General features: G+C 37.1%; 1 protein-coding gene across 1 annotated transcript in view; it reads right to left on the bottom strand.

Annotated features, from left to right (window-relative positions):
* Positions 1 to 8,363: 8,363 nt before the first annotated feature.
* The window catches only part of UBE2N (ubiquitin conjugating enzyme E2 N), a 36,243-nt gene continuing 31,058 nt past the window's right edge, over positions 8,364 to 13,548 (bottom strand). Inside the window, exons 2-4 of the mRNA XM_031683267.2 lie at positions 9,546 to 9,792; positions 9,218 to 9,358; positions 8,364 to 8,522 (exon numbers count right to left, since the gene is read on the bottom strand). Coding sequence (XP_031539127.1) covers positions 8,482 to 8,522; positions 9,218 to 9,358; positions 9,546 to 9,792 — 429 coding nt within the window. The 3' untranslated portion in view covers positions 8,364 to 8,481. The remainder of the gene's footprint in view (positions 8,523 to 9,217; positions 9,359 to 9,545; positions 9,793 to 13,548) is intronic.

The following is a 13,548-nucleotide window of genomic DNA, read 5'->3' as shown; positions in this document are numbered from 1 at the left end:
CTTTTTGTAAATATCGTAACTGGTGAGTATAAAGTAGAAATAAGCATAGTTAGACATTTGTTCTACAAATTGTTAACCTTTAAAAATATAATTGCTGCTAAAAATAGTGCTGTTACACTTAAGGAAAATCAGTGCCACTGTTTTGGAAATGAGCTCTTGTGCCATAAATGCAGCTGAGCTACATGGGAGTATTAGTTCACAAATTAATGCTGTCAAAGGAATGAGTAAGACAGAAAAACTTCAAACCAGTGACATTTCATTCTAAATTATGTAGTGTGATCAGACATAGTCATCCAGAATTTTTATATTTTTCTGTACAGAGGTTATGTATTCTGGGTGTTTTTTAAAAGGAAGTATTTAAAATCCCACAGATTGACACTTTGTATCAATCTTCAATGGACTGAGTTTTTTTTCTCAGCGGTCTCTGAAGTTTCTTTAAATTATATACTTAACACAGCAGAGAAACTGGATTGTTTTTGTACATAACACTGTGTCCACCTGAAATGTCACAAGTACTGGGGGGCTGGGTATCTTGTACATGATATTCTTAGAGGTAATAATGCATGAATTTATTTTATAAACTCTTTGACTATGTATTTGACATGTAAAATATGTACAGTATTAATGTCAACCATTTCTTAAAGGTAAGCCTATAAATATTGTTGTATAATTTTCTTTGGTCAGTGACATTTGGACTAAATAGTGCCACTTGGGTCAGGATTTTCTTCAGTGCCATTTAGCAAACCACCTGTCTTTGGTCTATGCAACTAGCAAAAATTTGTATAATACATCAGAACACTTCAGAGTTGTCACACTTTAAATTTCACATGAAGGGTTCTTCACTATTCTGGAACCCAGCCTATCAAAATTAGAGGAAAGGCCCTAAGATTTATTTCTATTAAGAGAAAAAAGCCTACATTTACAGGCTGAACAGTTGAATCTACTACAGATAACAAATAGTGTCTACTATCTCAACCCTCCAAAGTTTACAGAGTGTTGGGACTGTCATTTGTGCTTTCTGTGGGGTAGTTGGATAAAATTGGGCAGCTAAAATTCTCAGTCCCATGTGCCTCCTAAATTTAAAAAAAAAAGCTGTAAATTGACTTGCAGACACAAAGTAGCAACTAGCCTGCATGTTTGATTTTGAGTTTTCTTAATTTCTTCCTTTTTTTTGTAAACAGGTGAAATTTTCCAAATAGGCACATGCCGTTCAATTTTCTGTCAATCACATAGTTGTATAAAGTAGCAAAACTGAAGGGGGAATGATTGTTGTATACACTTTACAATTGCTTTGCATGGTCATTTGAGATAATTGGTGTAAGAATCTTGACTTTTTTTATATTTGGAAACATCAAATAAAAAAATGGAAATAAATTGTTGTTTTTTTTTAAAACAGTTCTAACAGTGTCCAAGTGAAATTCTGGCATTCCACGTAATGACTTTACTGTTCTCCCATTGGTGGTCATATAATTCTCTTACTAGTAGTACATTTATGCCCTTCCCATTTATGATCCTGACTAGTGGAATTAACTAAGTTAAAAGGAACAGCTCACCAGTAAGGTGTTGCCATACTCTCCCCATGTATGTTTTGCATTGTATTGGACACCAGTCTAATGGTGTGCCACTATGCTTTTCTTACTACTGTTCTCCTTCCCTAATGGGATTTGTGTTCTTATTTTAGTAATTTTCAAGGGCTCTTGGCTTATCCTGGAGTACTTTGCTGTAATATGTTGCAGACACTTTATATACAACCATTGTGTTAATTGCTGTTTCAAAAGGGTGACTAGCTAAGCACCCTGCCTCCCATTATAACTCAAAATATTGTTTATCCAAGGACCAACATTAGAATCCTCACATAAAAGTTCTATTGGAATCGCATTTGGTCTTTGAGTAGGGTTAAACTGGAGGAAAACAGCTTGGCATTTTTCTACTGTTGTCTTCATAGAGGAATACAAGAATTCTCTACAGGTCTCTTAAAGGAGAAATTTGTAGACAAAGTTTGACACAGAGCTAGTCTGATGCTAGTTAAGTTTATTAAAGTATAATTTGTGGTGAATTTGTTACAGCTGGAACTTGCTGTGCAGTTGTCTCAAATGACGTTTCCATCCAATACCTTGTTTCGTAAGTTCTTAATAAAATGTTTACCAACATCTGCTTTACGCCCAGCATTAGTGCTACAGCACAGAACAAGTTTCCACCCTCAAGGAGCTAGTGAAACAGAGATAAGTAACTTATCTAAGTTGTTTATTTCTTCTATATCAGAAGTTCCTAAAATGACTTTCAAGGTGTTACAGCTATTTTTTTTTTAGACTTCAAAAGCAAAATCTTATTTAAAAATGTGATTCCCCCACCAAAAACTTAACATTTTACATGGAGCTGTAGACCAAAAGTTAGGCTGAAAAGTGATCTCATCCCTGGTGCTACTTTATCTCCGTCTTATTTTTAATACCTTCCTAACTAGTGCCATTGGCCAAATTCTGGCAGTAAGTTGTGAAGGCCCCTAAGGCCTACTATGTTGGGCCTACTTTTGTACTATAGCAAAGACCCTAATTTACTCAGAAACTAGTCTTAAATTCCTCTTTGATATGATTTCAACTAATTATCCTAAAACTTACTCTTCCCAGTATGTGCATTGCTACCCTCTGGGCATCACATTTCTTGACTCTGGTTAAACACCAGTGCCAGACAGCAGTAGTATTGTAAATCTTCCCACTTTTCTCAGTTTTTACTCAGTCATTCCTTAATCAAATTAGTGAAATTAAAAAAATACTGTATTTGGCTATTAACATGTATCAAGAAATAAAGATACCTTTTGATCACTTTACTACATTAGGGATCTAACCTCCAGGAATGTGGGCACAGATATACCAAGATAAGGCAACTAAAGTGGTGAGACATGGAAATAAAATATCAAGGCCCAGAGGGATAATGGTTAACTAGTACTATATCCATGTAACGGAATATTACATAAACATAAAACTGACATTCAGGTAAGGATGCAGAGTAAACTGGTATGGCCTTTTCAAGAGCAACTGAATAGTACCTGTCAAAATTTTAAATACATATAACCCTTTCACCAATTCCACTTCTGGGAATCTAGTCAACAAACAAGCTGTGCAGCCGAAACATGGTCAAAGATGTGTACTGCAGAATTTATGAAAATGGCATCAATTTAACCATACAAACTGGGAGATTATGGCCATCCATTCAATAGATACTTCTAAAAAAGAAATGCACTGCCACATATGGCCTTTCAATAATGCTAACTGAAAAACACTATACAGCATTAACTGTTAAAAGTCATATTTTTTAAAGGGGACTACAGATTTCAGATTTTCTTTTAAAACTTCTGATTTTCAAATAAACATTCTGAGAAATTTTTGACTTGAAAATGTTCAATGATTTCTTAAATAAAAAATGGACTGATAAATGCTCAATCTGTATATAACATATCAAAATATGTGTATCTTAGTATCAACGCAGAAAAAGGAAAAACTACACAAGTCTTTTCTATTACTGGAATAACAGTAATGTATCACTTTTTAAAAGGGGGAGGAGAGACACAACATCTTGGTTCTAACACATGAGTAATGAGGAATCACTACCAAGGGGGTAAGGGTAAACTCAGCCTACAGGCCAAACCACCACCCTCCCCCCACCCAGCCCCTGGCTGTTTTTGTACAGCCCACAAGCTTAAGAGGGTTTTTTACATTTTCAGTGGTTGAAAAAAAAAATACATTGTGACAGGTGAAGATAGTTTATAAGAATTACAGCATGCCTATTTGTTTAGAATTGTCTATGGATGCTTTCTCACTACAGTGGCAGAGGTTGAGTAACCAAGACAGACCTATGGCCTGCAAAGCCCAAAACACTTACTGTTTCAGAATGAAGAAATGGGTTGCAAGAATTTGGCCCTACTCCTTTGGTTACTCAGTCCTAGTGCCTCCTGCCAAAACATAAGGAAAACAGCACCAAATTCAAATTTAGTACAATCAAACCATCATGTCTAAGCTGCTTCTGACCGGTGTAAAGTCTTGAGTAGTCTACTCTTGAACATAAGCCAGAACACTCTGTAAACTTGCTAGATTATAAGGAAACTTGAGTTATTGGGATTAATCTAGATCATAAGCTATTTCGAAGAGTCACGTGGTGAGTGAGAATGGATCAGGAATATGTAAAATGGAAATGTGCTAGTTATTCTCCATGGTAGGAACCTGAGGACATCAATCTTTCATAATTTCTAAAACTCTTTTGTCCCATAGATAAAAATGATTAGCAGAGGAGAAATGTTAAAGCTCTTTAATGAGCACCATAAAATGTGCCTTTATGAGATGATGGGATTTAGTTGTTGCTCTGCTACAGTAAGGAAGGTCTAAATGTTCAGGCAATTACCACACAGCTCTACAACTAATCATAAATAATTACATCAAGTCCACAGAGGCTCAGCTTGATCAGCAAGCCTACATTCATACACCTGAAATGCTACACCAGCTGGCACACAAGAAATGAGATCAGCTGAAGGGTGCACCGCAAAGATGAAACTGCAGGGAGAGAGGACCCAGGCTCTTTATATTGAGTTCTATACTTAACAGGAAAAATTTTAGTTCAACTCCCAGTTTTGCATCCAATGGGAACTTGCCGAATTTGTAACATAAAGCTGTAGCAAAGCCAACTCATGGAACAAATCCTCCCAATTTCCAACCACAATGATAAAAATGGAAATTAATGCAGAGTGGGTAATAGTTAAGGAAACAAAGTATCACCAGTCTGGGTAGTGGAGTACAGATTTTTATTCTTAATATTTCTTTCAAGTTATTACATTCAACATGTTTTGCTTTTGTGATCATTAAGTCATTTAAAAAATAAACCCCTGATATAATTCCTTAAACTAAGCAGCATGCTAAACAGCTAAATGAAATGTAGTCCCAGCCCCAAAATACATTATTCCAATGAAATATTACACTTTTATTAAATAGACTGTTGAATTAGCTGCCCTATAATTATGGCATTTTATCTTTTTTTCTTTCTTTCTTTCTTTTTTTTTTGGCCAGCTTTTGTAGATAAGGCTGTAGTTTTAAACCATCTTTGATACTGCAACTAACAAAAAATGATGTGGCTAGAGTAAGTAGCCAAAAGATTCCTGAACCATCGAATACAAAAATAAAGCCAATTCCTATCATTCCTATGACAACCACTTAGCTAAAACTGTGTTTATAACGTTTTATAGAATACCAGGTTTCCCTCCCTACACTCTTCCTTCAATAGTGCTAAACCACAGCACCTATGGCTTTTATGTATTGATCTGTATTTTTAAATGCTTCTGAAATTTTGTATTAAAGTATGTTCTTAGTCTAGAGCAGGGTTTAAGTTCTACATATTTCAAATCTAAGATCTCATTAGGCAGCCTCTGAGAGGACCAAGAATAACTAGTGTGGAAGCAAATCACAACAAAGTAGACAACAAAATTTAAGAGTCACATAAAAACATAAAGTCCTGTTATCAGCTCAGGATTTCAGAGAAGTTCCTGAATGGGCAGAGTTGATTTTCAAGCCACTTATCAATGTATTCAGATTCTTTACCTCTCCCAGGGCTTTGCACATGCTGTTCCCCTGTCCGGAGGTGTGCATCTGGTTTGAATCTAGGGGAGCAGCCCCTCCCAAGCACTTACTTCCCATCTCCCTCAGAGATGCAGCTGCTCTTTGTTCACAACCCCTCCCCATGAGATTAAAAGGTCCACAAGGGAAAGTCCCATGCCAGTCTCATTCACCTAATCATCCCCAACAAGCAGTACAGTGTTGGGCATATATCAAGCACTTTTATTTGATGAACAACTGTCCATAAGCTTAGGAGTTACAAAGTCAAAGGCTTACATGGGAACAGAACTACAAAAAGGAGCACATGGGCTGGCAGGGGGCTCTAAACAACTGGAGAGTCACTGGATTAGAGAAGAATAACCAGCTCTTCTTAGAATGGCTGCTACATAGCTCCTCCCAGCAGATACCCTGCACAAAGGCAGGCCATGTCTGCAGTGCCAGATATTTAAGATCACTGAAGTTACCAGATTCTAAATTTTCATGTGACTCTCCCGATTTTTTTAAATTTTGTCATTGAATTCATAATGTTTTAACCAACCACACTGTGTGGGCCAAGGAAAACAGGCCCCAAAGCCAGATGTAGCTGCCAGTTTTCAAATTCTACCTTGACCTCTCCCAGAGCCCCTTAAATCCTAAGAAAGCTCTGTCAACACAATGGCTCCTGTTTCATCCCACTGTTTGAGAGAAGTATCATCTCATCAAAACAATGAAGATTCTTACCAAATTATAAAGGGAAAAAACCATGATGCTATGAAATTAGGAATTCACGTATTTGAAATGAAAATAGTGCATTACTCCATTTCTATGGAGTTCTATGACTCATAAACTCAGTAGACAGAAGAGTCCTATTTTACACAATTTTGTAGAGCAATAGATTTAAATCTGGAATTTTATAACTATAAATCACTATGTAATACTAGCTATCATCATAAGCAGTGCCACCTCCAATGAATAAAGCTGATCTCTATTCAACTGCTTGGGTGGTCACTCATTTTGGCCCCAGAATGAGATTTAGTTTCCTTAGTTGCAAGGTAACCTCTAAACAGCCCAAGAATTGTTATAAATGACAACTTCTAAGTTTTTTAATTTACAATATTAGGGCTATGAACAATTTTATTCTGAATTAAAAGTAACATCTGTTTCCAAGCAATGAATTTATTTGGAAGGGTACCAGTTACCAGTCATCAAAAACTTTCGTATGTTGAAAATGTAATTTTAATAGATAATTCTTCATCTTACATAGGAGCACAATAAAATACATCACATTCTGAAGAAACTCCAGAAGTTACGAGAATAAGAGTAGGGAAAATTCAGATGGGCTACAATATCCATTACCTTAAACTGCAAGAGACAAAGGTTCCAACCCACAGGTTAATATTTACATACTTATGACTGGCTACATTTATATCTTAAAAATAACAAGAATGAGGAATTGGATATGGAGGGGTGGGAAAGAGCAGTTCTGTGGGAAGAGGAACTCTGTCAATGCAGAAAAAACTGCTGAATATCAAATTAAAGAATAAAAGGAGCTCCTGTAGCAAATATTAGATGGATGACAGTAAAAAATCATTAACTGAAGATTTGATGCTCTCAAAGGAAGAAACCTTTCTGATGACACTTATGCAAGCTGACTGCTTGAGATCTGCTCATCAGGTCTATAAGGAAGACTTATAACTGCCTCAGCAAACCCCAAATGATTATCAGATTGGTGTTTCCTAATAACACACAGCAGGGATCACATATGAGGTTCTGAGACAAGAACTAAGAGAAAGGTCATAACTCAAAATGCCAGACACAAATGTGGCACATGTGAAAGTCCTACACAAAGCCAATCACAACTGTTGGCTGTGACTCTCCTGCACAATATTTAAACATCGTGGCAAGATACTGATGATTGCCTAACTAACCAGACAACACAAACACATTTATTTCAAATTTCTAGGAGGCAAAAAAAGGTCAGATACTGATGCTTTAGGCATGCTCAGGGCCAGCTTAATACTCCACTCAGTGATATCTTAACACAAATTTGCATCAGTGAAAAGAAACCGGCAAAATCTACCTCTCATCATTCAATTTGTCAGGTGGTGAAGACCAAAACAATGTTCCATCAGTTTTAATTTTTAAATAAGATTGTCACATTGGGAAAATGAAATAAACACAGTAAAATAAACTGTACAAAGGCAAAGTAGAATAACAAAAAATATTTTACTAAAACATAAGATTTACAGAAGTTTCCAGACAAGCCATACAAAATGGTCACAAGCTTTTTCCTGAAAGGAGGATTCTACACTTGACAGCAAAGTCACAATGTTATTAGTGAGGGCTGTGATGTTTGTTTAATGTTCCCATTTTGGTTCAAACAATCAAGCTTGTCCATCTACGGCGTCTAAATAAAGTTAGACTTGGCTAGAGAGCATATTCTAAAGAACTGAGGTTAGCTGCTTTCAACCAATGCAATTAGATCACCATAAAAGGGGGAAAAGGAGCCCATTTAAAATTAAAATAAACCTACCTCCCCCCTCAAAAAAATAATAAAATAAAGAAAAACACCCACACCCCTGCAGCTAACCCTGACAACTACCTTCATTCACAGTGCTTTATACTTAAACCATGATGGGGGAAATGAATAAAAGCAGAGAAGGGCCACTGCTTTTAAACGTTTCACAACAATCCAGATGATACTTCTAGCCTCTGCTCATGCTTTACAACAGTGAATCAGGACAAGACAGATTTGCTAATGTGCATTTAATCACCAAAGGACTGAAGATGTCTGGGCTTTTTTTTTATTCTGTAATGTTTCTAAGACTGTGTCCATTAAATGCAAACAAAAAAGGAAGAAGTCTTGGCAGAACAGGAGAAGTGATGCACACTTGATGATCAGATCGATTTAAATATTATTCATGGCATATAGCCTAGTCCATGCTCTAGCTGCAGATAAAAACAAACATGCAGTTATTACTTTACTTAGTTCAGTATGTTTCTTTCCAAACTCTATAAAAAGTAAACACTACTAAATTAATTGTGGAAATAGCATGCTGTAATCTCTTAAATTCATACTATTTTCTCTAATCTGGATTAGGGCAGAAAGACTGTATATCTCACTACCAAAACACTACAATGGAATTTAGAAGTTCCATAAAATTAACAGGATGACAAGAGCTGTCTCCTTCATTTCTAGATATATAATGCTCCCCCATTAATTTTGTTAAAATCTGTAGCAGGAAAAAGCTTACTCATTTCAAACTCCCTAGCTATAAACTGGTGCACATTTGATTTAATCAAACTGCCAAAACAGCTCAAGAGTCTAATAAGTTTTCCACTACCCTTACGTATTGCTAGATGAATGGCACTCAGGTATTTGTTTAAATCGTGCATAGTTTATACAAGAGTCCAAGATCTCCCAATTATAGGTTGTCTTTAAATTTGGGGGTCACATAGCAGGCCATAAGACGAAGTTGAACACCTTTTGATAAGAGGTATTTATATACTATAAGGAGGATTAGATTTTTTCCCTTTAGTATATTTTTTTTTCTTGTTGAGACCCTAAAAGAAGTCTTTTAAAAAGTAGTACAAGTTTGTTTTTAAAAGTGTAGGTGGTGTGAAGGAGAATGGATATTAAATACCTGTTTCTATGGCTTGGGCTTCATTGGTCTTCCACTGCTCCGCTACATCATTTGCTAATGGATCATCTGGATTGGGAGCACTTAACAAAGCCTGGATCGATAGCAGAACTGTGCGGATCTGCAGTGCTGGGGACCACTTATCTATGAAGGCAACAGGCCCAGAATGATCAAGCATGAAAAAACAGCCCCAGAACTGCTGTATCTCCCTCCCACAGACTTCTGTGGTCTTTATATAAGGTAAGACTACAATGTTCAGATTCTTAACATGGAATGCTTAAGAGAAAAAGGAGGTCTTAATAGCATACATGACAATAAAGATAACACTTACCTTTCAAAATATCTAAACATATTCTTCCCAACTTGTCTACATTAGGATGATAAATTTTGGTCATGAAACGTACTTTAGGGGCTGCCATTGGGTATTCTTCTGGAAGGAATAGTTCAAGTTTAAAAGTCCCTCCCTCAAAGGGGGAATCCTGGGGGCCAGCAATGACCACATGAAAATAACGGGCGTTGCTCTCATCTGGTTCTGCTTTAATGCCGGGAACTGGTTCTGCCAGCAAACGCTGGGTTTCCTACAAGAGAAAAACATAACACATTTGTGGAACAAATGTCATTTTGGTAAACATCAAAATAAACCTTAGAAAACCTCCCTCTTGGAAATGGACATAAAAGAACCTCTCCAATCTCCCAATGTTTTTTTATTTAGCTTATAAAATGTAAAGTTCAAAGAAAATATTTAAATAATTACAATCAGCTTAATACAACTGCAAATACTGATGACATCATATACATTCTAGCCACAAGTGCCTACAAGTATGTTGGTACTAAAATTAGGCTAATAAAGCTAATTTTAAACTCTAGGAAAATAAAGAAAATAACACTAGGATTACCATATAAGTAAGGCAACTTGCTCTATTTAAACTCTACCAATAAAACAAGCTGTTTTAAAAGTAAAAGTAGTTTTTAAAGCTATTGAAATCTCCCTTCTGAAAAACATAATGAAACTAAGGAAAAACAAGTGCTTGGGCACCCAAACAATGCTACAGAAATATATACAGCCACCATGCTGATTAGTCTGTAAAACTGACAATTAACCTCAAAGGGACCCTTACTGGTCCCCAACAATCTTATCATTAGTTGTCTTTCCATCTTTCTCCCTCTCCTAAATAATTATAACATGCTTCTTCCTCTCTGTTGAAACCTCCAACATCTTCATCCACATCCTCTCTTTTGGCTGGTAACACTGCTCTGTATTTCACGAGAAAACAGAAACCACCTTAAGTTCCCACTGAAGCACTTGTACACCAACCTGTCCGTGTGCTCTGCCTTTTCTCCTGTTGCTATGGATGAAATGACTATCACTCTAGGCTAAGGCCAACCTCTCCTCTAGATCTTATCTCCTTCTCTCCTACTCAAGGACACTGCTTTAGCATCTCTTTCCTCTCCTGAATCACCAGTTTCCCCCTCTTTATTGGATCTTTCCCCAAACTGTACAAACCTGCTGTAATTTCTTCCAGAAAGAGGAAAAAATGACCTTGACCTGACTCTCCCCCACCAGCTACTGCCCCATGACTTTGCTCCTCTGGGAAAGTTATCTATACTTGCTCATATCCAATTTCTCTCCTCCTCTCCTATCTTAAGCACAACTCTCCAATCAGGCTCTAGCCACTAACCTGCTTATTGAGGTCATTAATAATTCCCACACAGTAAATCAAATGCTTAACGTTCATCTTAATTAACTTAAATTCAACATCTCACCCAGCTGGTCTGCCCTCTCCTTGCAAGGCTTCATCCAGCTTCCTGCAGCCACTCTCCTGGCTCTCTTTCTACTAGTCTGGCAGCAACCTCCTTGCTGGTTCCTCCCTATCTCCACAATACTCCAATACTGAAGTGCGCCAGTTCGTCCTAGGTCGTCTTCTCTGCCTACACACTTCCATAGTGATCTCATCTAGTCCAGTAAATTTACGTACTAAATATACTCCATACATGCTGAAGCCTCACAAATTCATGTGCTGCACAGATCTCTCCCTGGATCATGCTTCTATCATAACTGTCTGCTTGACATCTTCTCTTCAATGTCTAATAAGCACCCCAAATTTAGCATGACCTTCCCCATACTCAACCTACTCCTCTCCCAAAGCTTTCCTCAGTTAACCAGAAAATCCATCCTTCCAACTGACCCACCTTTTCCTTCATATTCCACCCACCTAACCTGATCAACAAATTTTGTTGGTGTGAACTTGGAAATCTACTCATGACTGGACTGCTTTTCACGATTCCACTGTTACACCTCTGATTCAAGCCACCATCAACCCTCACCTGGCACACTGTAACGGCCAACTAACTTGTTCTCCCTGCTTCTGACACTCCCCCACCCCCAAGAGGCTTTACATGATCCCTTCACTTCACCTACCTCTTACGCATCTTGAGCTATGTTTTCCCCACCCTGCCCCAACCCCACCTGCTTTGTTCCAGCCAGATTAGCTTCTTTGTAGTTCTTCAACCTGCCAGGCATTCTCCCTCTTCAGGAGCTTTGCGCTTGCTCCTCTTCCCCCAACTTTCTATATGGCTCACTCCTTCGGCTCCCAAGATCTTCATTCAAATGTGTTTTCTCAATTGATGCCCCCATAACTGAAACTGCAAACTCCTCTCCATCCTATCCCATACCCTCTCCCTCTACCCCTATCCCCCCGCACTTAATCTCTGGGGCCTTTGAACATAGTACATCTCACTTATTTTGTTCAGAATGGAAGTAACAGAAGAGATTTGACGACTTTATCTACTGGTATATGCTCAGCATTTGGAACAGTGACTGGCACCCTGGATATTCAATAAATACTTGAAATATGAATCTATTTGATGTTACAGAGAATGAGAAATAAATTATCAGAAATTTCACCTTTAACATTAAAGCAGTGTTACTCAAAGCAGGATGAGCACATTGCAAGAAGAAAACAAAAGGATCTACTCAGGTGTGGGAAGAAATGATCTAATTTCTATTTATAAATAATTTATTTTTAGCTAGAAAAATGTTAATATTCAATATACATACAATAGTATGTGTAATTTTATATATTACATAGTATATATTAGTAATACATTTTCAACATTCTGAATAGGTATCTGTAGTTAAAACAGAACACTGCTGTATTTAAGCTTTCAGGTATGAAAAACAATGAATGAGAATATTGTACTTACACTGCCTTCACTTAAGAAAAATTATACATCTTACACCATTTCATTCTACAGCCTGCAGTGCATATACTAAAAAAAGATTTCTCTGTCAGCACAGCTACATACTGAAATAGTCCTAAGATGCAGACACAAAATCAAATCCTTCCCCAAAATATGTTAAACACATAGTCATTTGAAGTAATGCCTTTTAGTACTTAACTTCAATTTGAGACTAGGCTTTTTTGTTTTAACCATGACAATGCAAGGGCAAATGGGAAAGAAACTGAAATGCTATAAACTACTTTCAGCAAAATATTCTTTAGGTTCCAAGTAAAACATTTTTAGAGCAGTAAAAATCTTAAGAGGCAATAAAGAAGTCTCCCATCTTGGGAAGTCCTCCAACAGGTACCTAGAACAAAAGAGACTGGTCTTCATTTTTAGGGGGAAAAAAAACAGAGAAAATTACGATGAACAGTAGGCATAAAGGAAGAAGAAAAGAAGTGGATGGTAAAATTCCTTGAATTTTGACTCCTCACCTCCATCCTCCTGATTTGCCCCAGGTCTTCACATTTTTAGAAAGCCATAAAGAGGGAGACTTGGGGGGAAAAGAAAGCTGGGGTCCAAGAGCCCCAGAACACCACTCCTGGTTACACAAAATAGTAGCAGCTCTATTCAAAGCTATAAAAAGCTGCCAGACAGACCTCTAAGATCACATCCCAAAATAGCTTCAAAATCACTCAGTACACATTGTCAGAGACAGATAGGACATTAATTTCCTCATCTTCAGTTCACCCTCAAAATTAGACAGTCTTTCTAAAGAATGTACACATGAAACATATCATGCGGCCTGATCAAGTAAAAGATTTAATCAGAACACATTCTAGAATAAGCTCGAGTGTGGAAAACTTTGTGAAATAGTTTTTATACGCTCTCAAGTTTTAATGGATTTTGAGACAATGAATAGATGCATAATTATTTGACTACACAGCACTGATTTCCAAAACAAACGCACAGCATAAATAACGGGAGGAAAAAGAATAAAATCCAAACCAAATGGAGCAACTCTCACTACAGACATTGTTGTCAATTTTTTTCCCTAAAAGGGCAAAAACTTGGGTAGGAAATAAAATCCTTCTTGCTACTACTCACACGTG

Source organism: Vicugna pacos, chromosome 12 (genome assembly GCF_048564905.1).
Source record: "Vicugna pacos chromosome 12, VicPac4, whole genome shotgun sequence".
Lineage (NCBI taxonomy): Eukaryota > Metazoa > Chordata > Mammalia > Artiodactyla > Camelidae > Vicugna > Vicugna pacos.
The sequence above is the reverse complement of the archived record's forward strand: the minus strand, read 5'-3'. Positions and strand labels throughout refer to the sequence as shown.